We start from the raw sequence: 25,057 nt of genomic DNA on the forward strand, positions 1-25,057 counted from the left end.
ATTCCTATTATTGGTAGCACATCCTCAGAGACTGAGACAGCCTCAACTGTGGGATCTGAGGAAACCATTGTGCAGCCTCCTTCCATAATGACACAGGGGACAGCAACTCGAAGTGGGAAAACGATCCAAAAGACTGCAATGCAGTGCTGTTTGGAGTATGTCCAGCAGTTTTTAACCAGATTTATCAACCTGTATATCATTCAGAGTAATTCCTTGTCTCAGCCCTTAGGGGCAGAGCTTCCAGTAGACCCCACTAGAGAGCAAGGACAGACCACAAAATGGGACAGAGAACCACAAGTTGATGCTAAGGTGAAAAAAACAAACAAGAAAAAAACACCGAAAGAATACCTTCCTGCCTTTATTGCTGCTTGTCAGCTGTATCTTGAATGTTCCAGCTTTCCCGTTTACATTGCTGAAGGAAACCGTACTTCAGAATTACATCCCGGGAAGCCTGAAGTTGGTAAGCTGCACTCTTCATTCTTTGCTTTTAATTCCCTGCCCCCCCCCCAAAAAAAAAAAAGTAATAGCAATACACACAAAGCATAAATACTGTTTGCTGTTCCTTTCAGAAATATAAGTTTCCTTCTGTATCAATTGGTTTGCTTTTTGGGAAAGAAACTATTTTTTCAGGGATTTTAAGAATATTGCTGGCATGGGATTTGACACTAATTAATATTGGGTGACAAATATAAATTATGCAGACTAAAGCCTGAGAGTAGAGTCTAGATTTTCAGATGTTCTTCTCTACTGTATGGATCCCCAATTTTTTATTTGTCGTATTTTGTAATAGCCACAGCTGACATCAAGTATGTTTTTAACTTCATTTTAGCAATTTTGGGTTGATGTGCACATCGATTGTTTTGTGCAATACACGGCAATTACAAGCTTCTGTCCAATATAAGTCATACCAGATAGGAAATTAATTAATTTTATTTTGCTACTATTAAAGGAACAGTTCTTGCAAACAATTTTTCTAGCTACAGTTGCATTAGAAATGAAAACAAAAATGGTCAGGTTTGTGAAGTTGTGAATGTGTTCACAGACGGGTCAACATTCAAATGCAGAAATGTGATAAAATGTTGACAGTTCTGTATTACTGTAAAATGTGACATTTTAGAGAAACAGTCCTTTTTAAAGTTTGTAAAGTCTTCAATTTTGGTTCCACTTCTGATCTGTAGCTTGAGAGTTGCTGCCTTAAAAAGGTATCATGCTGGATATACTTGGAGCATGCAAGAAATAGTTACCATAATTTTGACTGCTGTCACAGTTGTCCTCTGTGATTTTGTTTTTTCTAGGGAACTTCATGGTTGCAGCTTTTTGTTCTTATCCACAACTTTCAAAATCTATTAAAGGCTAAGCAGTGGGCACTGCTTGGAGACGAATAGTTTTTTGGCTTTTGGAAACAAGCACGTTAATTTAATATGACTGCTTCTTCTATTCCTGTATTCTTTAAGATGTGTTGTGTATGACTTCAATATACAACCAGGAGCAGGGTGTGTCTTTGACTTTGAGGTCCAGACACATCAAATATTTATGTCACTTGAAGGAAACTTGGTTACAGCTGTTTATTAATAAAGGGTAATGCAATGCTAAAGGGATGCTACCTACTCTAAAGCAGAAAGCTTGTAGAGCTTGAGTAATACATGCCTCACATGAAGGCAGTGATTATAGGAATCCTTTACACTTTATGAAATGTCATGGTTTTGCATTGCTCGTTCATCATCTGAACTTCCCCATTTGTGGTGTTGCATTTGCAGTCTATTAAATAGTGTGACTTTGAGGACTAAGCATAAATTGTAAGTGGTTGGAATCAAGGGGAAGGATTTTGTTTCAGATGTAAACATCTGTTGTACGGAATGGCAGGGTGGACGGGAATAGTGATGGGAATGGGGCTGCATAGCTGTCCCAGGAGTCCCGCTTCCTGTAACAGGGAATGCTGGTGGAACAGACAATGGAGAATGGGAGAAGGTAGTTACCATAATTCACACCAACCTTTTCTTCATCTATTGATATGTTTTTCTACTGCAGAAGAGGCTGTTTTTATTGAAGGGTTCCTAAATTTGGAACATGTTTGTGATGGGTTGCATTAGTGATGCGACTCAATTGCCTCTAATCAATGGCAAGAGTCATCAGTCAGTTTATTTGAAGGAGCCAAATTAATCTGATATTGATGGAACATAATTGTGCTTAAATTTTGCTGTATGCTTAATTTCTCAGATAAATGAGTGCTATTTTTAATTGAAGAAATTAAAAAGGGAACTGAGTCAAGCTCAGAATAATGTTTATATATGTAAACTCTAGAACATTATGTGGAATTGTAAGGTATATTTAGGCTCTAATTTACATTGCAAAATTAACTATTGTTGATATAAATTAGAAATTGCATCTTCCTTCTCTTAATTCTAAATAGATGCTGTGTTTGTGCCTATTAAAAAACACTTCTGCACTTGTGTCTGATTCTAGAAGCATTTGCCTATTTTAGGAACACAACCATTAGAGTCCTTTTGAAGTTTTAAGAGAAATTACTTTGGTACCTGTAAAATAGAAGGGTGCATTATTTGCTTGGAGAGTTGAATGTCAACTTCAGAGAAAGACACTTGCATTATCAGGCCAGCGTATGGTATTAAGTCAGGGGATGGTAAGAAGGGGAAAACAATTGCCTACAATGAAAGCAGAGTACGATTTAATAGGATCAAGTTTCTAACACCTAAACTGTCAATTTTCACAGGTACTTCTACTTCTAAAGTGTTGCTAGGAAAATCTCTATATTTTTGTCTGTTTAAACTTAGTTTATGTATATAAAAATAAATGAATCTGTATGTATATATTTTGTAATGTCTATATAAAATATAGATATAATATGTTTATATATATAAAAAATACTACAGTGTTTTTCTGGATTACAAACTGCAATGTTAAGACTTGATTACTGGTCAAGAATTTTCTGAAGGAGGAAAGTGAGTGAAAGGATGTGGAAACCCCTAGAAGTCCAGTTTTGTCAAAAACATGAAATCATCTGGATGCAATTCCATAAAATTTATTTTTCTCTTCCTTGTTCAAATTTTCCTATTTATTTTTGGTTACTAAACGTTTGAAGTGATACGGTGTATTGCATTCTTAATTAGGTTATTTAAAAGATAGAGATACATCAAGAAGTATCTTTCTCCTGCAAACATTACATTTTCCTAAACCCGTACAATGGGCAGATTGAAATATGAGCAACAAATGACAATTGTACATATAGTAATGTGCTATAAGAGAAAAAACTTATAACACTTGAAGTTGTTAAATGAATGTATCATCTGTGGTTTTTATTTCAGACTGTGAACAAGTTCAGCCTCCATTGTGGCTACAGACTTTAATGAACGCTTGCAAGCAAGCAAGTGATTTCAGTGTTCAGGGTGTTACTATTTCCCTTGTGATGGACTTGGTTGGATTGACTCAATCAGTTGCTCTCGTCACTGGAGAAAATCTGAACAGTGTGGAAACTGCTCAACCTCTTAGCCCTAACCAGGGAAGAGTGGCTGTGGTCATCAGACCTCCTCTTACTCAAGGCAATCTGAGATACATGGCTGAAAAGACAGATTTCTTCAAGGTACAATACAATATCTCGCTGATGTTTTCTTTAGACTTCTGTTTCTGGCTGGTGAAGACTGACAGTCTTGGCCACTTTACCATCCTTGGTGTAGTAAACATAATTTTCTTGCTGAGTATTTTGGTAACAGTTGTAATAACCTGTGTTAGACTCTAAATGAAAACACATAGTAAGCTTTCCTACTGTGATTGTCTTACTGACTGCTTGGGTGAAAATCATTGTTTGAATGAATGTTTTTAAATTGCAGATAGAACCTGATTTAAATTAGCAAAGGTATGAAACTGAGATATACGTTGTAAACCACAGTCTCTGCATTTGTGTAATTTATGTAAGAAATCATCTATAAAACATAATCAGCAACAGGGTATATTACATAGTTAATTATGTTTTAACACAACTTTTTTCTGGAGGTGCCTGTGAGTTCTGACTCCTAACAGGAGTTTTTCTGTAGTAAGTTACTGCAGTGTTTCAACTGCATGGAGCTCAACGTAGTCAAGAGCAAAACAAGGCATGATACTCACTCACTTGTCTCTCTTGCAACTTTTATTTTCATGTACAAAGCATATAGCTTTAACTCTTTGGGACCAGTTGGGTGATGGAACTCCACAGCATCATCAGAAGAGTGTTGAGCTCTTCTACCAGCTGCACAACCTCGTTCCATCTTCTAGCATTTGTGAAGATGTTATTAGTCAGCAGCTGACTCACAGAGACAAGGCAAGTTGTTGATATATTTACTAAAATATGAGTTAAGTATATGTTTCTAACTGTAGAAATATATTTAGAAAAAGGACTTGGTGCCTCAGAGGAGGGCATAAGTAACTTCAGTATTGAAAAAATGTTGCCTTACATTGATTGTTTCAAATATTAAAAATACTGTTATCTTGTATACAAAACATCAGATTTGTCCACCCTCTGACACTGCGTCCCTCTTTCCTGTATTCCCATTCTCAAGAAACCTTAATCTTATGTCTGTAGTAGTTGAGCCCTATTTTCATGACATCTTGGTGTTTCACAAACCAATGAAAAGTGTTTGTAATGGTAGTAATTGAATATAGATTTTCTACATTCCGTTCCAGTTGTCCTAACAGCTCTTCTTTCCATGTACAGTGCCATCAAATTTAAGCACACTTTCTTTTACTATGTCCTAACCAGCTGTAGTCCAGTCTGGTGTGCTCCCTCCTGTTTCAACTAATTCCTGCATCTTGTCTAATAATTTGTCCTAATATAGCATCTAGACCTTCTGCTTCCTTTCTTCCACAGAACTTGGAGAAGGAGCAACAGTCAAGTTATTGTCATTGTTATGTCTCTATTGTTGTTCTTGATAGTGGGGTTGGATTGCTTCTTTCTTGAGACAGTCATGTGTGGTCCCTTTTATCTTTCTATCCTTTTGTTTTCTCTTTTCTCTCTCCCTTTCAGCTGAGCTGTCCTTAGTGCCTTTCTCTTTGTGTCTGTGTTTTTTAGTTTGAGATCTGTTTTCAATTCCTTTCCCTTTCTGTGAGACACATCCTTATGAGTCCGCTGCATTTGATATTATTAATTTGCTGCTTCAGCCTTAGTTTCCTTTCTCGTTTAAGCATCAGTGAGTTGTGGGTTTTTTTTGTCTTTCTGACCATTTATATATTATCTGATTCTGCCTCTTTTTGTAAGAGTTAATGTAAATATGAGACAGAAAAGCAGCTTGTAATTAATAAGATCTTATTTTATTTCCAGGTCCCAAGAGCTTTGCTATATATTTCTGAGCTCCATCTTCTGACACTTGTCTCATTTAATTATTTCCAGCTAAAGTGTTTCTGTGAGATACTTTTCCACTGTTGGGAAGCAGGGGAATTGCAATAATTGGATACTTTTGATGAAGAGGCTTCTGTACAGTTCTTCTCTAATCCCACGTGACCCCTCCCTTCTCTAGTTATTTGTCCTTAAAAGATTTGAATTCTGAGTGTTTCTGCCATTTTTGCCAGTTCTAGAGGGCAGCTAATAAACTAGACTAGTAGTAATTGCCGGTTTTCTGTGCATCTGTGTCTTTGTGGGAAATGTGCTTGCCTACTCTGCTCTGACTGACATGGCAGCTGGGTTGTGACTTGTCTGTGCATTCCTTTACAGTGTACTGCTGAGACTACTCTTTTCTTGAAGATCTGTATTTCCATCTCTGTCTCATGTCAAAAGCGATGGACTATAATTTGAGCAGAACCACTGAAGTGATCAGAGTTGCTGCTTTGTCTCTGATAATGTTGTTTGGTGTCTTGTTATTACTTCATCGCTTGTCCTGTCTCCTATTCTGCTACCACAGGTTACAATGTTTTCTAATGACTCAATTTGGTGGATTTCTCCCATTCTTTATTGCTGCTTAAAGGTCTCTTATCTCACTGCTGGCTGTTTTTTGGAGATGATCTTGGCTATCCTATTGATTACCTCTGTTTTGCTATCAGCTTAGCTAATGCAAGTAGTATTTTCAAAATCTATTGAAACTAGCAGGTGTTCAGGTTGTTGATAAACAGTGTTTCTTTTAGGTCTGTGATGAGCCTCTGTAGTTTCATGCTGGACAAAGGGAGCTTTTGAGCATTCAGCAACTGACTTATGTAGGAGACGTTATCTCTTACCGAAAGTTCTGTTCTGCTTCCCAACACAGAAAGCACATGCTTAGCTTTTCCTATTGTTAGTAGGAGTTCTACTTATGACAGGTACTCTATCGTGGGTTCCCCCCCACCCAGGAATTTGTTTCAGATAGAGGCTGTCAATTTGACATTTGAGTTGAGGCCTTTGTAGTGCTTTAAATTTTACATATATGAACTGTTTTCACAGCCCCAACAGAATGAATGGTAGGGAATTACTTAGTTACATGCTCTGGCAACTCATGGTTGTGTGATTTCAGAAGCAGTTACCTTTTTGCCTTTCTACCAGAGAGTAACCAGGTCAACAAAAGTGGATGTGAGCCAGTCTGTCAATCACTGCAGTTCACAGCTTGGCATATTGATAAAACTGCCAATGATTTATAGTTTCACTACTTAGGGTGGTCTGTGAACTGCTGTGACTGTGGATGTGGCACTCACTCATTTCTGCCAACCTTAGTGTGAAAACAGTAATTTCTTAGATTTTCCCAGCATGGATTGCAAGGGCTCACGTGGAGTCATCTGTATGTGTTTGAAAATTGGTATTTTCACTGTTTATTCAGCAGATGTTAGTGAACTGTTTTGTGTAACTGTATATATTTAGCAGCAGTGTTGTGGTTTGTTTTTTTTTCCCCTGTGAGAAACGTATTTTTTCTAACTACATGTGATGCTTACTTTACTTTCCAGAATGCTGCTGTTTGTCTTGGTTTTGGTTTGGTGGGGTTTTTTTGGGGGGGTGTGTGGGTTTTTTGGGGTTGTTTGGTTTTTTTTTTTTAGTCTACATGTGATGTGATCTATTTTATGTTCTTTCTGTAATTTTCAGGTTTTATAGCTTTTACTTTAAGTTTTCATTATTATGGCAGATATTGGTTGTATTAGCTGTTGCAAAGCTTCTTAAGCTGTATGTTCTAAATTAAGTCTGGAAGTATGCCAGGTTGTCACAGTGGTATTAACAGTTTCTAGTTTGGTCTCATTTTGATTAAATATACCTAATGTTCGTTCCCTATAAGCATATATTTTAAGAACAAAGAAGTGAAAAGCTTCATCCTCTTGTCTCTGCTTATCATCTAGTAATTTAGTTTAAGCCCTGGTTGTATTTGAAAGTAATTTTGATGCTTTGTTCAGTATAACCATGCTGATTGCTGTGCTTTGTTTGTTCACCCCTGCAACTGCTTAGTAGCTTCCTTGTCTCTTGGGTAAAGCTGTTTTTAATAGATGTACCTGTGTATTTGTATCATAGCATGGTATTTACTATTGTTTACAGCCTTGTTGGAATAACTCTTTGTCTTGATCAGCCACAGGAAAAAGATAAAGGCATAAAAATTTTTACTTTAATACCATTTTACCATTTAGTATTCTACGTGTTATTAGTAGTTATTTGGGCAGTAAGAATGTCCTATTTGTCCCAATAAAACTCTAAGTTTCCGAGAAAAATTTGGCATGTTAGTGATGAACTCTATCTACATCATATCTAGCTAGAGAATTCTTATGTCTGTTTCTAGCCAATTTATTTTTATTCCCTTATTTCCATGGGTACTGAGTTTAATCCTATCATTCCAGACACTATCTCTAAAAATTTCTCTTCTTTCTCTGCCTCTGTATGCTTGAGCTTTCATATGGAAAAGCTTGCATGGTTCTTCCTTCTGTCTCTTCATGTTCTCTTCTAGTGCCTTGATACATATAGGTAAACTCACTGAAACCAGCGCTGTGCAACTTGTGAGAGTAAAATAAGTATTCTACAAGCTATCACATTAAATGTTTAAAACTTTTACAAGCTAAACTTGATCAAAGATCAAGATGGGGGAGAATCCTTTCGTGTTACTAAATTGTTCACAGAGACCTATTGTTGCCTATTACTGTTTTTAATGTTAGAAAATAAGATTTGAATGCACAGTCAAAGTTAACTTTAATAATTTCATTATATCTTTAAGCTGTGTATACTTCTTTTTTTTCCAGTTCTTATCAGAGACTGTTGTATTCTGGTAGATCTAACTTATAATTTGGTCCACAGAAAGTAAGAATGGAAGCTCATGCAAAGTTTGCAGTACTATGGCATCTCACCCGTGACCTTCATATTAACAAGTCTTCTTCCTTTGGCCGTACCTTCGACAGGTTGGTGATTGCAAGCACATTTCCATTTAAATAATTTTGCTTCAAAATCTTTAACTACATTACAGTGGCAGCATAAAATGTTTAGAAATTGGAGAACTACAGTGTAACAGAGAGCAAGGAAGGAGGACAAGAAATGAATTCGTGTTAGACAAAATTGTTTTCACCATGATGATTATGTAAGCTGTGAATTTTTCTGGTAAAGCTCTAAAGAGTAGGACAGGAATGGTCACATGATTCTTTGACTATCATTGTGGTTAACATATTTGTGCGTATTGAACATAGCATCTGAGTTCTTGCTGTGTTTTGGTAAAAACAAAAGCAGGAGAGAGAAATCAACCCAGAAGTGAATTATTTGAAAATGGAAAGTAACAGTAAAGCTAAGAAAACTTTAAAACAAAATTGAAAGTAAGCACTAAGATATAAAAGTTCTTTTGTTTCATCTGTGTGTTTTGTGTAAGATATCATTTATGGCAAGCAGCAGAGGATTTCTGTTTTGTGTTCTGGTATCAGACTACATTCTTAGAAAAAAATGTATGATCCAGACTCTAAACTAGTCTTGTCATCCTCTGCTAGCACAAATGTTGTGGAAAAGTGCTTATTTAAACTTCCTAATGTGTACTTAGCCAAGGAAGCAGAGTAAGAAGGTTGTTAATTCTTTGGCTTGATACTCTCACTCATTTCAGGAGTGGTGATAAATTCTGTACATACAGCTTACAAACATGTACTATTGGAGGATGTAAAACAGTTGATAAAATTCAGAGTCCAATATATATATTGGTTTTCCCCAAGTCTGGAAAGGATTCTAAAGGCTAAAACTGTTAAAAGACCAGAATAATGATTATAGGGAGTGCTGAATTGTCAAATACATTACTCCTTTCTGTTCTTCAAGAAAAAAACTTTGAATAAGTTACTGTCTCTCTTCCACGCATCTGTGTGAACTGGCTTTTAAAGTTTTATCTTTTTGTACTGCAGTAGCACTTAGTAGGCAACCAAAGCTTGTTATGCTAGTTAGACGTACAAGTACTTGAACTGACTATACAACTGCTACTATTAGAGCAGCTATCTTAACTACCTTTATTACTAGCTTTTCCTGGCCATTTCTTCATTAGGCTAGACTAAAATATAAAACTTCATGTTGCAAAGTTTTGATTCCAAATAAAATACTGTTTTATATGGAGAAGGCACTGGAGTATATACAAACATGTTAAAATTTATCATATATTAGATTAAAATGGGACTATTCTGCGCGTAGTATAAAATATATGCTAGGTTCATTCTTCTCTCTATTCTAGATCTTTGTTTATCATGCTGGACAGCCTTAATAGCTTGGATGGTTCTACATGGTCCGTGGGACAAGCCTGGTTAAATCAAGTGCTTCAAAGACATGATATTGCAAGGGTTCTTGAACCTTTGCTCCTACTGCTTCTCCATCCGAAAACTCAGAGAGTTTCTGTTCAGCGAGTACAGGCTGAATGTTACTGGACTAAATCTCCCTATCAACCTGAGGAAGAAAATGAAAAACACTTTATGCAGAAGTTTAGCTGTGCTGATGGTATGTACACAAGAAGACTGTAGGAAGCTCCTTATTTAATTTCTGTATGTGTGGTTTACATGCAACATTAAAACCAGAAATTTTTGAGGGTAACTCACAAAACAAAGTGCTGGAATAGCTATTTATAGGTTCATTTGTGCATGTTTTTCCTAATTCAAGTCTGGGTGTCCGAAGTATCGTTGAAGTTTTATTGTTCCCAAATTAAGATGACATGGAAGTACTTTAATACAGAGCATTTTCTTATGTCTTACTGAACTTCAGTAGAAATATGGCTTGAAACTTAACTAAGAAGTGAAATGCTTCTGTGAATTAGGACTGCTGATGTGGGCCTGGCTGAAAACATACTGCTAAGGTTTGAAGGTGTCTGCATGTATTGTGTAATCTTAGTAACATACTAATAGTTCTCTTTTATGAAAACACAAGCAGATAAGACTACTTTCACAAGGGAACTATGTTGTTATGCTAAGGTCTACTGCTAAAGTAATCTTTCTTTGGTTATGTGAATGTATTGTTTGCATATTATCATTATTTTTTTCTGCTGTAAAGTGGAAAGACACATTTACCATGCCTTTATAATTTGAAGTCTAAATAATAGTTTAAATTCTAAATTTTAATTCTAAATTCTTATTCTGAAGAATAATCTATTTTGTGTATTAAATTTTGTGTGTTTTTCTTTAAGCATTTTCCCATGTGCCTGTAAGCCAAGGACAACTTATTATACCTAAAGAAGGCAATGAAAAACAACTTGCTATGGATGAAATGGAGAACTTCAGCCTGACTGTCAACCCCCTGAGTGACAGGCTTTCCTTGTTAAGTACCAGCAGTGAGACCATCCCAATGGTTGTGTCTGATTTTGACCTTCCTGACCATCAGGTTGAAATACTGCAGAGTTCTGACTCTGGCTGTTCTCAGTCATCTACTGGAGACAACATCAGTTATGAAGTGGAAACAGAAAGCCTGAGTGCTCAAGATAGTTCTCAGACTCTGAGAGAAGACTCACCTGATGAAATTGTGCAACAAGTGGTTACAGATCTTATATGCAAAGTTGTAAGCGGCCTTGGAGAAGAGGCTGAACCAGTTAAACATAGTCTACACTCTGAGGATACTTCATGTAAATTCAGTCTTTTGGATAACTCTGTAGAGGTGACAAAAAGTGAAGATCAAAATATTCAAAGTAGCCAGAGTAGTTTGCTTAGTAATGACAGCTCCCAATTGCTATCGGCCTCAACTGAGACTGGACTTGAGAGCTTAAGAGATGAAATTTCAAGAAATAACTCTTCACCCTGTATTGCAGAAAGCCAGCAGTCCCTCTCTGATCTCACTCTTGCTTCCACTGAATCGAAGTCCAGAAAGCGAAGCCACAGTAGTATTCAGTTCAGCTTCAAAGGAAAGCTACCAGAAAAAATGTCTGAAAAAGAAACAATTGTTAAAGAGGCTGGTAAGCAACCAGGTGCAAAACCTAAGGTGAAAATAGCCAAAAAGAAAGACGAAGAGAAGAAGAAAGCACAAACGGAAAAGCTTAAACAAACAAATGTCTTCTTTAGTGATGGTCTTGATTTAGAAAACTGGTACAGTTGTGGAGAAGGAGAAATTTCAGAAATAGAAAGTGATGTGGGGTCCCCAGGAATGCGAAAATCTCCCAACTTTAATATCCATCCATTGTATCAACACGTGCTGCTTTATCTCCAGCTGTATGACTCTTCAAGGACATTATATGCTTTTTCTGCAATTAAAGCAATTCTGAAAACAAATCCTTCAGCTTTCGTAAGTGCTATCTCCACTACCAGTGTCAACAATGCATACACTCCTCAGCTTTCGTTGCTCCAGAATCTTCTAGCCAGGCATCGAATATCTGTTATGGGCAAGGATTTCTATAGTCACATCCCAGTTGATTCTAACCATAACTTTCGGAGCTCTATGTACATAGAAATTCTTATCTCCTTGTGTTTATACTATATGCGGAGCCACTATCCAACTCATGTCAAAGTAACCTCACAAGATCTAATAGGAAACCGTAATATGCAAATGATGAGTATAGAAATTCTGACACTTCTTTTTGCTGAGTTGGCAAAAGTGATAGAGAGCTCTGCAAAGGGCTTTCCTAGTTTTATTTCGGACATGTTGTCGAAGTGCAAGGTTCAGAAAGTGATCCTGCATTGTCTGCTGTCTTCTATCTTCAGTGCACAGAAGTGGCACAGTGAAAAGATGGCTGGAAAAAACATAGTGGCTGTAGAAGAGGGTTTCTCTGAAGACAGCCTTATCAATTTTTCTGAAGATGAATTTGACAATGGTAGTACTCTGCAGTCACAGCTTTTAAAAGTACTTCAACGACTGATTGTGTTGGAACACAGAGTAATGACTGTGCCTGAGGAAAATGAAGCGGGCTTTGACTTTGTCATAACAGACTTGGAGCATATTGGTCCCCAGCAGCCGATGACTTCTCTTCAGTATTTACATTCGCAGCCAATAACCTGCCAAGGCATGTTTCTCTGCGCAGTGATACGAGCTTTACACCAGCACTGTGCCTGTAAAATGCATCCCCAGTGGATTGGCCTTATCACTTCTACGTTGCCTTACATGGGAAAAGTTCTTCAGAGGGTGGTTGTTTCAGTGACTCTTCAGCTCTGCAGGAACTTGGATAATTTAATTCAGCAGTATAAATATGAAACAGGATTGTCTGATAATAGGTATGTGTATGTAGAGGTGTATAATCTTTTTAAGCAGATTTGATTGTGTTGAATTACTTTACAACCAGATTAACCCATTTAAAAAAAAAATGAATCTCTTATTTTAGGCCTCTCTGGATGGCATCAGTCACTCCCCCAGATATGGTTCTTACCTTATTAGAAGGCATCACAACAATAATTCATTACTGCCTCCTGGATCCATCTACGCAATATCATCAGGTAAACTTATCTGGGTGTCTGAGAGGTTCCTATGCAGTACATGTTAAATTAAGGACTGCGATTATATTAACAGAATTGAAGATCTGAGCGGGAAAAGTACCAAATATATTGCCTTAGCTCTAAGTGTGTTTTTTATTGATAATATACACATCTCAAACAGAAAACCAATTTTCTACTAATTAGACTTTTAAGAGAAAAATCTTAGATTTTTTTTGTTTGGTTTGGGGGAAATTTTTTTGTTCCCCTGAAATAACTAAAGTAGGAATTCCTTAACTTTCAGACTTCTAAAATGCTACTTTTTAGAGCTGGCTTCGTTTGTGGAACTTCCCAGACTGATGCCTATCCTGTTTCTGGCTGGACTGTGTTCATGTTGCAATATGTCAAAACATTCTCTTTCTGCTCCTTCTGTATATTTGCAATGTTTCTTTTTAGCCAAGCAGTATTTTTAGATCTGATATTCTGAACATATTCTCTGTTAAGAATTTGGTCCAGAGTCTGCAAGAATTTTTTTGCTCTGCTCACTGCAATCTTGGGTTTGCTTTTTTTCTGTTGTTCTTAGACACCTTTGCTTTCCGTTCATTTAAAAGTAACTGAAAAGTGTTAATTGTTTGTGCAAATAAATAACTGTGCAAGTAAGTTATACTTAAAGTTCTGAAATAATTGTTTTGCAAAGGTGTAGGCAGATGATACAAAATTGATTGCTGTAGACATGAAGCCTCACATGTTCAGAATACGTATTCAACGTACAACTCAGAAGATTCTTTGATTATTGTTTTTAATGGACTCAAAACCTGTACCTACTCTAAGAATTATTGAAAAACTATTTTGAAAAAGAGTTAACATTGAAAGCTTCCATGTCTGTTAAGTCTCAATTTGCACTATTTTACTTATGCTGTTTATGTAGATACTTAATGTTCTTCCTCCCCTCTCCCTTTAAAATCCACTAGCTTTTGGTTAATGTAGATCCGAAGCACTTGATCGAAGCACGCAATGGGATCCTGTCTATTTTGCATATGATCATGTCTTCTGTGACTTTGCTGTGGAGCATCCTTCACCTTGCAGATTCTTCAGAGAAAACTACTGCTGCTGCTGCATCCATTACCACTATTAATCTTGGGTCAACAAAGGTTAGAATATCAGGGATAATATAGTTTAAGTTGTTCACAAATACCTTTGTCAAACTAAATCCAATTCCATTCCTTGAAATGTAAATTGAGTTTTAATACCTTTGTCCTCATCTAGTCATCCACCTCAGAAACAAGGCTTATTACGGGTATTGAATCTGTTTTTAAACTTGGGTGTATCAACTCAAGATGTCTCATCTGTGCTTTCTACAGAGAAAATGAAATCCGTCCTGAAAACAATTAGGCCACCTCAAAAGTTATAAAATATTCATGTAAAATCTTAACAAAAGAAAACTGTCCCCTTAAAACTTCTGGTACTCAGTCACTTATGACCTAGGTCCTTCATTTATTCAGTTCCCATACAGTGATGTCACTGTGCATGGGGAAATGTCATAGCCGATAGTGAGCTAGTAATCATAAAGAAGAGAACCTGAGAAAGGGTCAAATAGGACTATACTGAGAACATTGCCTAGCCCTCTTATTGGAAGCAATTCAAACTTCTTATACTTCACATTATTATATAGGAAATTGCAATTTAAATTTCAAATCTTTTAAAATAAGATTTCCTAAGTTAATTTGAATACGGTCAGATACTGTTTGAGATGATGCTGTTACATCCTTTTCAACCTTTGTCATTCAGACTGAAGGAATACAAAATAACTTATATAAGACTCCATGTCTTTGCACAGACAGCATCCATGTCATTTGTGCTGCCCACAGGGCTTCCTACTCGCTGAAAGGACAGGGGTCTGTTCTTGTTGATAGCACATAATATTATGCTCCTTCTGTGAACAAAGAATTTGTTACACTCTGGTTAAACATTAACTCTTCAGTACATTGCAGCTTTTCTTTAATTTGCCCGAATCCGCAGTATTCAGAAGTGTATTCAACATGTCCTGTATATGGAAAAAGTCCAGTTTGAATTCAGCTTATTTGGTGCAGTATCAGGATAGGTTATTTTACTTTTTCACCTCATTATTTTCAGGTAATGCTTTCATAGCTGCCTTGTTGGTGGTGGATATGGCTAAAACCACACAAAACTATGGAACAGAATTGTATGTCTAAAGTATAAGCAAGCTTTTTAACCCTCAGTACAACTAGGTTGCTTTGGCAACCACGCTCTTGGCAAGTGCATAAAGTGTATAGTCAGGCTCTGGGATTGTATATAGCAGTTTCCTGCAAGCTTAGACAATTCCTACTGAAGTATCTCTGACCAAGGTAAAAATGTCTTTCAGAAAACTGGTAGAAATTGCATTTTTCTCTGGAATCTTCCTGACGTAGAAAACAGGACAAAAAGACAGCTCAGGAAATACGTTTCCTGACCGAAGTATGCCTCAATAACTTCTGACACCCTTAAAAAAACATAATATTAATGGTTTCAATAGTGAATATTTCAGTCTCCCAGGGCAGTGTGTCCTTTCTTTTAGGATTTCCCCACCGCCCCTACTTCTTAATCTTTATCTCACTTGTGACAAAGCAAGTCCATCACTATTTGTGGCAGACATATGAACATCATCTTCCTTTCTTCCTCCTAATTGCCTTGTACACATTATATAACTATTACATCTCCACTTACATGCTTTTCTCCTGACTATACAAACCCATTTCTACCCCTTCCTATAGGTTGTATTCTGCATCACTAATCTTTCTTTTTATAGTTTGAGTACTCTCAGCTTGTGATATATTTCTTGAAGTAAGATGTTGTCATGGTTTAATGCCAGCCAGCAGCTAAGCACCACACAGCCACTCGCTCACTCCACACACAGCCCCCCACCGAGCAGGATAGGAGAAAAGAATCAGAAGGGTAAAAGTGAGAAAACTCAGGGGTTGAGATAAAAACAGCTTAATAATTGAAATAAAATAATAACAATAAAGTGTAATGAAAAGGGAAATAACAGAGAGAAATAAAAACCAAGAAAGACAAGCGATGCAAATAAAAACAGTGGTTCACCACCAACTAAATGACTCCCAGCCAGTCCCTGAGCAGCAGCCTCCCCACTGACCTTCCCCCGAGTTTTATTGCTGAGCATGATCTCATATGGTGTGGAATATCCCTTTGGTCAGTTGGGGTCAGCTGTCCCAGCTGTGTCCCCTCCCAACTCCTTGTGCGCTCCCAGCCTGCACTCTGGTGGGGCAACATGAGGAGCAGAAAAGGCCTTGATGCTGTGTAAGCACTGCTCAGTAATAACTAAAAGATCCCTGTATTATCCACAGTTTCCAGCACAAATCCAGAACATAGCCCCATAAAAGCCACTATGAAGAAAATTGACTCTATCCCAGCCAAAACTACCACGGGTGTCCAAAACTGGACATCGTACACGGGGGGAAATATTTTGTGTCTTTCATGAAGTGCTGCTGTTTCTGAATGCTGTTTTCCCCTTCCTTGCAAAGTTACCATGGTGAGTTTGTGATCCACTGTAATCCCAAGACTTTTTTTTTTTTTTTCCTGTAGCACTGCTATCTAGATATTTTCTCATCCTGAACTGCTGAAGTTGTTTATTCTGACCTTTGCATGCAAAAATCAAGCCTTTATTGCAGCTTATCTTTTTTTTTTCAGGAGGCTTTTTGAGTTACTCAGATCGCTTTTAGTTTTGTACATTTCAGTTGCTTCCGGCTTCATTACCATTTGCAAATTTAACAAGTGTATTTTATCTTCCCATGTCTTAGCTGATGAATAAAATGATTGAAGAGCACCAGATGTAGAATAGAGCTTTATGAACCCTCTGAGTGCATCCTTCCATTTTGGTAAAAGTTAGTGATAGTTACCATCCAAGTATGGCTTTATAGCTAACTGTTTTAAGCATAATGCTGAGGTGCTTATCTAAAGGTGTGTGTGTTCTGCTTCCCTGTTTCAGTATTTGAGGCAGCAGATTCTTGAACTCTTGGGTCCAATTTCAATGAATCATGGTGTTCACTTCATGGCTGCTATTGCGTTTGTATGGAATGAAAGGAGGCAAAATAAAAATACTTCTAGGACAAAGGTATGTTTATACTACAGCGGTCACTTCAAATAGTGGTAATAGCTTTAAGTGATTTAGAAGCAGGAAGGAGAAAATTCAGACATTCCAGTGAAAAGATGCATATTATGAAATATGGACAATATTTATATTCTATTTCTAATTACCAACTGTACTGTTAGGGAACTACCACTTTATTTTAGAATGGGATGATCTCCCTGAATTCTTCAGGAAAAGAGCAAGGGATTCCAAGTCTCTAGATTAACTATTAGTTACTAATGTTTTAATCCCATGAGGCCAGCTGCCTTAATTGTACATAGGCATTGCCTATTATGATAATTTGTGACATACATTTGATTCTTTTAGGTTATTCCTGCAGCAGGTGAAGAACAACTTCTGCTGGTCGAGCTAGTTCGCTCCATCAGTGTTATGAGAACAGAGACTGTTATACAAACAGTGAAAGAAGTTTTGAAGCAGCCTCCAGCCATAGCAAAGGACAAGGTATGAAAACTGTAGCGGTGGTATTGATTTACTTAATGTCATCTTACTGAAGCTTAGAACACTGATGATACGGATACTTTGTTCACAAAGCTCAGCAAGTAATCAATGCTGCTGCTCAGTACAGGGTGAAAATTTTCACAGTATCTAATGATGGCTGAACTTTTGGAGGGAAGTTGTATGTTCTTAAGTCATTACCGTGTACTGAACCACTCTGGAATCCCATTCAGTGCTTCTGTACAAGACTGTTTTGTGGGGATAGGCTGCTTACATGAAGGAAACAGGTGCACACCCTAGCATCAGGTTGATTTTTTATTTTTTTTTCAGGTGGGAAGGGGAAGTGGGGAAAAGAGGGAATAAGAAAAGGGAAGAATATAGAGAAATGTCTAAGTGCATATTTGTAATATCTGGTTAATGAAGCTACATCTTCAGACACTGGAAGTAACATTGTAGCATTGTCAGTTTTGCCCTGGCAAGTGAGGGGGAAAAAAAAGTGAGTTTCTTCTTCCTGGTAACAGACATTCTGTATGTCTTTCCAGAAACATCTTTCACTGGAAGTCTGCATGTTGCAGTTTTTCTATGCTTATACTCAAAGGTAAGACAAGAAGTTAAATTTTATTTGTCATCAAGAAACAGATGGACAATTTGAATATTTTACATCTTTTTATAATCCCTAGGGTGAGAGATAGCCAGTGCAATATAAATCGTGAAGACATAATGGTTTTGAACTGTAATTGTTATATAAAAAAGAAAGGTTTTATTTTGTGAGTTCCCTAGTTCTGCATCACCTTTCTTACCCCACCTAAAAATCCTGCAGGAAATCTGACCCCTGCCCAGGGAAAGCTAATCTTAATTGTGCTGCAACTCATTGGTAACCCCTCCAACCTTGGACTGAAAAACATGTCTTTGAGTACACTGTTCTGCCTTCCTCCTTTTCTTAATGACTTGGTGCAGCCACCTGATATTAAATGAAAAACCAGAGAATCTGTATAACTGCTGATTCACAGTATCTGACAGGAGAATTGTGAGGCGGAAAGAAAATGGGGAATACCTGAGGGTTATGATGTTGTTTTCATTGCCATCACTGCTCTCTCTTAGGATTCCAGTGACTAGCTTAGTAGATAGCTGGGCAGCACTGCTGCTTCTGTTAAAGGATTCCATCCAGGTGGGTCTTCCAGCTCCGGGACAATTCCTCATACTTGGGTAAGTGCTCTTGATATTTGCAATTTCTAATTAGTTTCTTGTCTGAGGAATCGTTACATATATTAAATTTTATATTATAATATGATATAAGCCATGATCTTACCTTACTGATTATTTGAGCCATTCAGGCTCTTCAAACAGTAGGTTTAAATTTCTCATTTTAATTATAAAATAACTATAATTACTGTTTCTTAGGCATGTGTAGATTTGCAGCCCATGAGAAACGATTTATTCCCAGTATGAAAGCTATTTGTTGAGTGTTAGAAGTAGAACGTTGAATATGGTTTTCTGTATAAAGCTTCAAGGACCATTTTCTTGAATTTCTGGAATTTACCTTCCGTAGTAAATTTTCTCTAAAGATACTTCTGTATAGTCAAGCATGTTCTCGATAAGTTAATTTTGATCATAACATAATAGTTTAAGAAACATGAAAGGACACTTTCTAGAATATTGATAAGTAGCATTAGTAAATTAAGTATTGTGCATGTAAATTTCTTCAGAATTGTCCTAGCTTTTAAAATTACTGAATAAAATCCACATACACTTCTAAATTTTTTTTCAGTGTTCTTAATGAGTTTATTATGAAAAACCCAAGCCTGGAGAATAAGAAAGACCAAAGAGATCTCCAGGTAAGAAATTCGTGGTATGTATGTCTCTTTTGAAAATATTGAACAGTAAATGCATAATTTGAGAGAATCATATGAATGACAGTATTTTTAAGCAATTAATAAGTGCTAAACAAACTAAAATATTTATTGCTTATAAGTTGAGTGTTTTATTTAGTGTAGTTTCCAAAGGAAATTAGGCTTATGTGACCACCCCAAGGAGTGATAACCAATTTTAAGCTGTTTGATGGAAGACTAGATGTCCTAAAGATAATCCGATACGCTTTTGAAAATTGACTGTTATATAGAAGAGGGAGATATTAGTGCCCCCCTCAAGGGAGAAACAGCAGCTGGACAGCATTCAGGTGTTGCCTGTTTTCCAGCCAAACAGTTTGGGAAGCAAGAGAGAGCTGTAGGCAGAGGTTATTGAGAGATTAAGTGTGGGAGGTGTTAAGAGAGCTGGTCACATGCAAGAGGGTGGTGGGGCTGAAAGGCAGACTGAGGGAAAGAGAAGTGTGAAATACACGTTAGTAAGAAAGCAGCATTTGTTAGCCTTTATTAACCTGTTGGCCAAGAAAATGTGCTTTTTGTTTGGTTTAATGTTTCTTTTCTTCAATTAAGTGTGTGCATATTATTCTTATTTTGTGTGCGTGTGTCTGTTCTTATTTTACATTTTACCACAGCCAGATGCATGTTTAGAACTGTAGTTGGTTGTACTGGTTCTGGCTGGTATAGAGTTAAATTTCTATTAAAACCAGTGCATCAGTGTATGTGGTAGGAAGGACTTTTACAAAAATATTTTCATCCCTTTTTCTCACAGAAAGGTGTACTAAACATGTATGGATTTTTATTCTGTTAACTTCAAACCCTTTCTCAAATGTACTAGAATTATCTGATACATCAGTTCCAAAGTCTGAAATGAAACTTTAGTATTGTCTACTTAGTGCTATTTATTATCTGTTGAAAAAGATTTAGTTTTCTGCGGAGTTATCAATCACTCATAATATTGAACAGAAGTGATTTGAAAGCAGTTCTATGCTTAATTAGTTACATAGATTTTTCTATAAAAACACATGTCAGGACAACAAATACAGCCCTTCCGCACAAAGTTTTTGAAACGCTTGGTTGTGTTTTGGGTTTTTTTTTTTTTTACCAGGATGTAACACGCAAGATAGTGGATGCCATTGGGGCAATTGCTGGTTCTTCCTTGGAACAGACTACTTGGCTAAGAAGAAACTTGGAGGTTAAGCCTTCTCCCAAGATTATGGTTGATGGAAACAACTTAGAATCAGATGTTGAAGGTAGTTTCATTTCCACCTTTATTTTAAATAAAACATTAATTATCACCCCAAAATGAACAAAGAGGACAGCTTTACTATATTTGAATACATTAAAAATGCTTCAGTATTGTTCAGGTATTAGTACCTTATACAGTGTATCTGGTAAAGTCTGTACATCCTCAAAATATATGCTATTAAAATATGCTTGTGAGGTAAATAATGGCTTAAGAAAACTAACTTTGGACATTTTTTATTATCATCTTCATTTAGATATGTTGTCTCCAGCGATGGAAACTTCAAACATAACTCCATCTGTTTATAGTGTCCACGCGTTGACCTTACTTTCTGAGGTAAATGTCTCCTCAGATGTAATAAATACTGTCTTATGGTAACCTTTTATACTGTGTAAAGCTTTGGACTAGAAGTTTGGGGAAAGAGGTTTGATGGGAAACTGATGCGAATGGATTCTGGTTCCTGTAATCTAACAATATATAAAACTTTGAATTTTTATAACTGTTTTAGTAACAGTGAGATGGATGAGATGTAAAGCATGGCCTTTCAGATCTGTACTATAGGGAACTTTTTGATGGCAGACTTTGTGTGTTGATAGTGATATGTGTTATTTATTGCTGATGATCGCAATCACAGAATTCACAGAATTGTTAGGGTTGAAAGGGACCTCTGGAGCTCATCTAGTCCAACCCTCCTGCCAGAGCAGGGTCACCTGCAACACGTTACACAGGACAGCGTCCAGGCGGGTTTTGAATGTCTCCAGAGGGGGAGACTCCACCACCTCTCTGGGCAGCCTGTTCCAGTGCTCCACTACCCTCAAAGTAAAGACGTTCCTTCTCATGTTAAGATGGAACTTCCTATGTTCAAGTTTATGCCCATTACCCCTCGTCCTATCACTGGGCGCCACTGAAAAAAGACTACTCCCATCCCCCTGGCATCCTCCCATTAAGTATTTGTATGTATTAATAAGATCCCCCCTCAATCTTCTTTTCTCTAGACTAAAGAGACCCAAGTCCCTCAGCCTTTCCTCATAAGAAAGGTGCTTCAGTCCCCTAATCATCTTTGTAGCCCTTTGCTGGACCCTCTCCAGCAGTTCCCTGTCTTTCTTGAACTGGGGAGCCCAGAACTGGACGCAGTACTCCAGATGCGGTCTCACCAGGGCAGAGTAGAGGGGGAGGATGACCTCCCTCGACCTGCTGGCCACACTCTTCTTGATGCACCCCAGGATGCCATTCGCCTTCTTGGCCGCCAGGGCACATTGCTGGCTCATGGTCATCCTGTTGTCCACCAGGACTCCCAGGTCCCTCTCCACAGAGCTGCTCTCCAGATATGGAGATATCAGGCTTTGGATTTTTTGTTTGTAGCTTATTCTGTAGAATGCTTTGCCCAGGAGCTTATGCTTGTGTGTTTTTACCTTAGTTTGTTTTAAAAATGATGGGATAGTTATACTCTGGATTTTGTATAGTACCTGATATTCGATCACTTCTATCATAAACTTAAACATTCAGTAAAGGACATTATAAAAAAAATGCTGAAAAGTAGATAAAAAGCAATTTGAGAATGCATAATAACATATCTTCCTCTCCTTTTATAGGTTTTAGCTCATCTCTTGGATATGGTTTTCTACAGTGATGAAAAAGAGAGGGTTATTCCTTTGCTTGTAAATATTATGCACTATGTTGTTCCCTACCTCCGTAATCACAGGTATCTTTACAATTTATTGAATCTATGTAGATCTCTACAGCCAATTCAAATTTGGTGGGTGATACTTAAGTTGAAACAGGCATGATAAGGGTTAGATATCTATCAAACTTTCTCTAAAGCAATCATTTAGAACTGTTCCACGTTGACTTTTTTTTGTTTAGCGCTCACAATGCATCCAGCTATCGAGCCTGTGTTCAGTTATTAAGCAGTCTTAGCGGGTATCAGTATACAAGGAGAGCATGGAAAAAGGAAGCCTTTGACCTCTTTATGGATTCCAGTTTCTTCCAGATGGATGCTTCGTGTGTTAACCAGTAAGACTTTCATTTTTCTGCTTATATCAATGGCTGTAAAAATTTTATGTATACCATTACACAAGGGGGCGTGTAATGTGGATCAAAATTTCCCAACAGATCTGTTGGGAGAAATAGAGGGATGTTCTGTGTTTTGGATTACCACATGAAATAACCAAGTGTGTTACCTATGGTATATTTCTATGCACAAGTCTGGGTTTTTTCCATTTCAAGACTATATATTTTTTTTTAATTTCTATGAGCAAAAAGTAGTTAACATTTTACAGTTTCAGATCAAATTGCGCAAATTAAATGGTACCTATGTAGCAGAGAGTTTGGATTGGAAACCTTAGGAAACATGAGCCTGAATTAGTTAAGAGCAGCAAAAGCTCTGTAAATATTCCTGTAAATTCTTGCTTTTTTCTTGCTTTTCTGATTTGTGTGCAATCTTGCTATTCTAGCTGGAGAGCTATTATGGATAATTTGATGACGCATGACAAAACCACATTCAGAGATTTGATGAGTAAGTGTTTATTGATGTAGTAGTGACTTTTCTCCAAGGGAAACATTTGAAAAGGGGAAAATAAGTATTTTGAAAATATTTATTCAGCATTTATTCCAATCTGTTTAAATTAGTCAATGTTTTTTGTATTTCTTCAAATACTTGTTTCTGAAAATCCATAAATAAGTTCACTTGAGGTGAGAGAATTTGAAACCATCCTAGGCCACAGTGAATTTTGCCTATGTGGCAAAGTTAATTAAGCAGAGCAGGGGGGTGTTGGGTGTCTGGGGGGTTTTTTGAGGTCTGACACTAACCGTACTTAAGAATAAAAGGATTCTGCACATTCCAAACTTTCGAGCATCTATGCCTGCCAATTGTGGTTTTGTTTTTTGTTTGTTTTTTTTTTTAAAAAAAAACAACAAACAAACCACACCTCTTTCCTAAAAGCCCCCAAACTAAAGCACAATTGTGTATAATTATGAGTTTTCTTTCAACATGTATTTAAAATCACTGTGGTTAAATAGAAATTGGAAAACATGCATCATCTTAATGACTGGTTTTGAACTACATTAATGCAATGAAAGCAGGAATTATTTGCTCCTTGAAGTGAAACAGAAGGGAAATCTGAAGTTCGTCTCCACACTCTTCACTTTTTCTTTCAGCACGAGTGGCTGTGGCTCAGAGCAGTTCTCTCAATCTGTTTGCTAACAGAGATGTAGAGCTGGAACAGCGTGCTATGCTCCTGAAGAGACTGGCTTTTGCAATTTTTAGTAGCGAGATAGACCAGTACCAGAAATACCTTCCAGACATCCAAGGTAAGTAAAAATGTATTATTCAATTTAAGATTCAGCTGGACAGGGTGCTGGACCATCTTATCTAGACCATACTTTTGCCCAGAAAGACTGGACCAAATGATCCTTGAGGTCCCTTCCAGCCTGGTATTCTATGACTCTATGAACGTGTGCTCACAGCCCAGAAAGCCAACCGTATCCTGGGCTGCATCAAAAGAAGTTTGGCCAGCAGGTTGAGGGAGGTGATTCAGCCCCTGTACTCCGCTTTTGTGAGACCCCACCTAGAATATTGCGTCCAGCTCTGGAGCCCCCAACGTAAGAACAACATGGACCTGTTGGAGCAAGTCCGGAGGAGGGCTGCAAAGATGATCAGAGGGCTGGAACACCTCTCCTATGAGGACAGGCTGAGAGAGTTGGGGTTGTTCAGCCTGGAGAAGAGAAGGCTCCAGGGAGACCTTACTGTGGCCTTTCATTACCTAAAGGGGACTTATAAAAAAGATGGGACAGAATTTTTAGTAGGGCCTGTTGCAATAGGACAAGGGGTAATGGCTTCAAACTGGAAGAGGATAGATTTCTATTAGATATAAAGAAGAAATTTTTTACAATGACGTGGTGAAACACTGGCACAGGTTGCCCAGAGAGGTGGTAGATGCCCCATCCCTGGAAACATTCAAGGTCAGGTTGGACGGGGCTCTAGGCACTGTGATCTCATTGAAGATGTTCCTGCTTGTTGCCAGGGGTGGTTGGACCTTTAAAGGTCTCTTCCAGTGACCTTTTACATGACATGATTGAGAATGGGAGCTGCTTGGTTTTATTAAGAGATGATGCAAATAGTTAAAGCACCTTCTTCTAGATACATTGTCTTTTAGTGCTACCAAAGTGGACACTTTGGTCTCTTCCTCTATATGGAAAATTGATTGCATCATGTTTGTTGTTTCATTTGTTCCAGGATTTATTCTTTGAAGTTTTAGGTTTTGTTTTTTTTCCAGTAAGTCAGTAGCTGGGTTTACTATGTTCAAGACATCAGGTGGTTTTACTGGTCTGAATTGCAAAGTGCATGTATTGGTTTGACTGAAAAATTTCTTTATGTACCTCCCTCCATTTTGAATACTGAGAGGTGGTTATGGTTAAATAAGAGCATATTGTCCTCATGTAATATCCCGTGTGCAGCCGATTAATAACATATATCCTAGCTGTTTGCGTTGTTATTGTATTGTTTGGAATCTGTTAACCCCCTTTTTGGAATGGGTAAAACTGCATAAGGTAAGTAAAACTCCCTGATGCAATATTGCATTTATGTAGAGAACTTTAACAAAAATA

General features: G+C 37.4%; 1 protein-coding gene across 2 annotated transcripts in view; it reads left to right on the plus strand.

Moving 5' to 3' along the window:
- DOPEY1 (dopey family member 1) overlaps positions 1-25,057 on the plus strand; it is a 58,055-nt gene that overhangs the window by 23,163 nt on the left and 9,835 nt on the right. For both annotated transcript variants that reach the window (XM_009887464.1, XM_009887465.1), the window contains exons 14-32: positions 1-460; positions 3,321-3,595; positions 4,157-4,309; positions 8,213-8,313; positions 9,606-9,869; positions 10,567-12,552; positions 12,660-12,771; positions 13,719-13,898; positions 16,751-16,876; positions 17,219-17,353; positions 17,890-17,945; positions 18,449-18,553; positions 19,116-19,182; positions 20,315-20,459; positions 20,709-20,788; positions 22,045-22,154; positions 22,316-22,465; positions 22,906-22,967; positions 23,609-23,761. The exon at positions 1-460 is cut by the window's left edge and continues 180 nt beyond it. In XM_009887464.1, coding sequence (XP_009885766.1) covers positions 1-460; positions 3,321-3,595; positions 4,157-4,309; positions 8,213-8,313; positions 9,606-9,869; positions 10,567-12,552; positions 12,660-12,771; positions 13,719-13,898; positions 16,751-16,876; positions 17,219-17,353; positions 17,890-17,945; positions 18,449-18,553; positions 19,116-19,182; positions 20,315-20,459; positions 20,709-20,788; positions 22,045-22,154; positions 22,316-22,465; positions 22,906-22,967; positions 23,609-23,761 — 4,720 coding nt within the window. The remainder of the gene's footprint in view (positions 461-3,320; positions 3,596-4,156; positions 4,310-8,212; positions 8,314-9,605; positions 9,870-10,566; positions 12,553-12,659; positions 12,772-13,718; positions 13,899-16,750; positions 16,877-17,218; positions 17,354-17,889; positions 17,946-18,448; positions 18,554-19,115; positions 19,183-20,314; positions 20,460-20,708; positions 20,789-22,044; positions 22,155-22,315; positions 22,466-22,905; positions 22,968-23,608; positions 23,762-25,057) is intronic.

This window comes from Charadrius vociferus, unplaced genomic scaffold, assembly GCF_000708025.1.
Source record: "Charadrius vociferus isolate BGI_N301 unplaced genomic scaffold, ASM70802v2 scaffold185, whole genome shotgun sequence".
NCBI lineage: Eukaryota > Metazoa > Chordata > Aves > Charadriiformes > Charadriidae > Charadrius > Charadrius vociferus.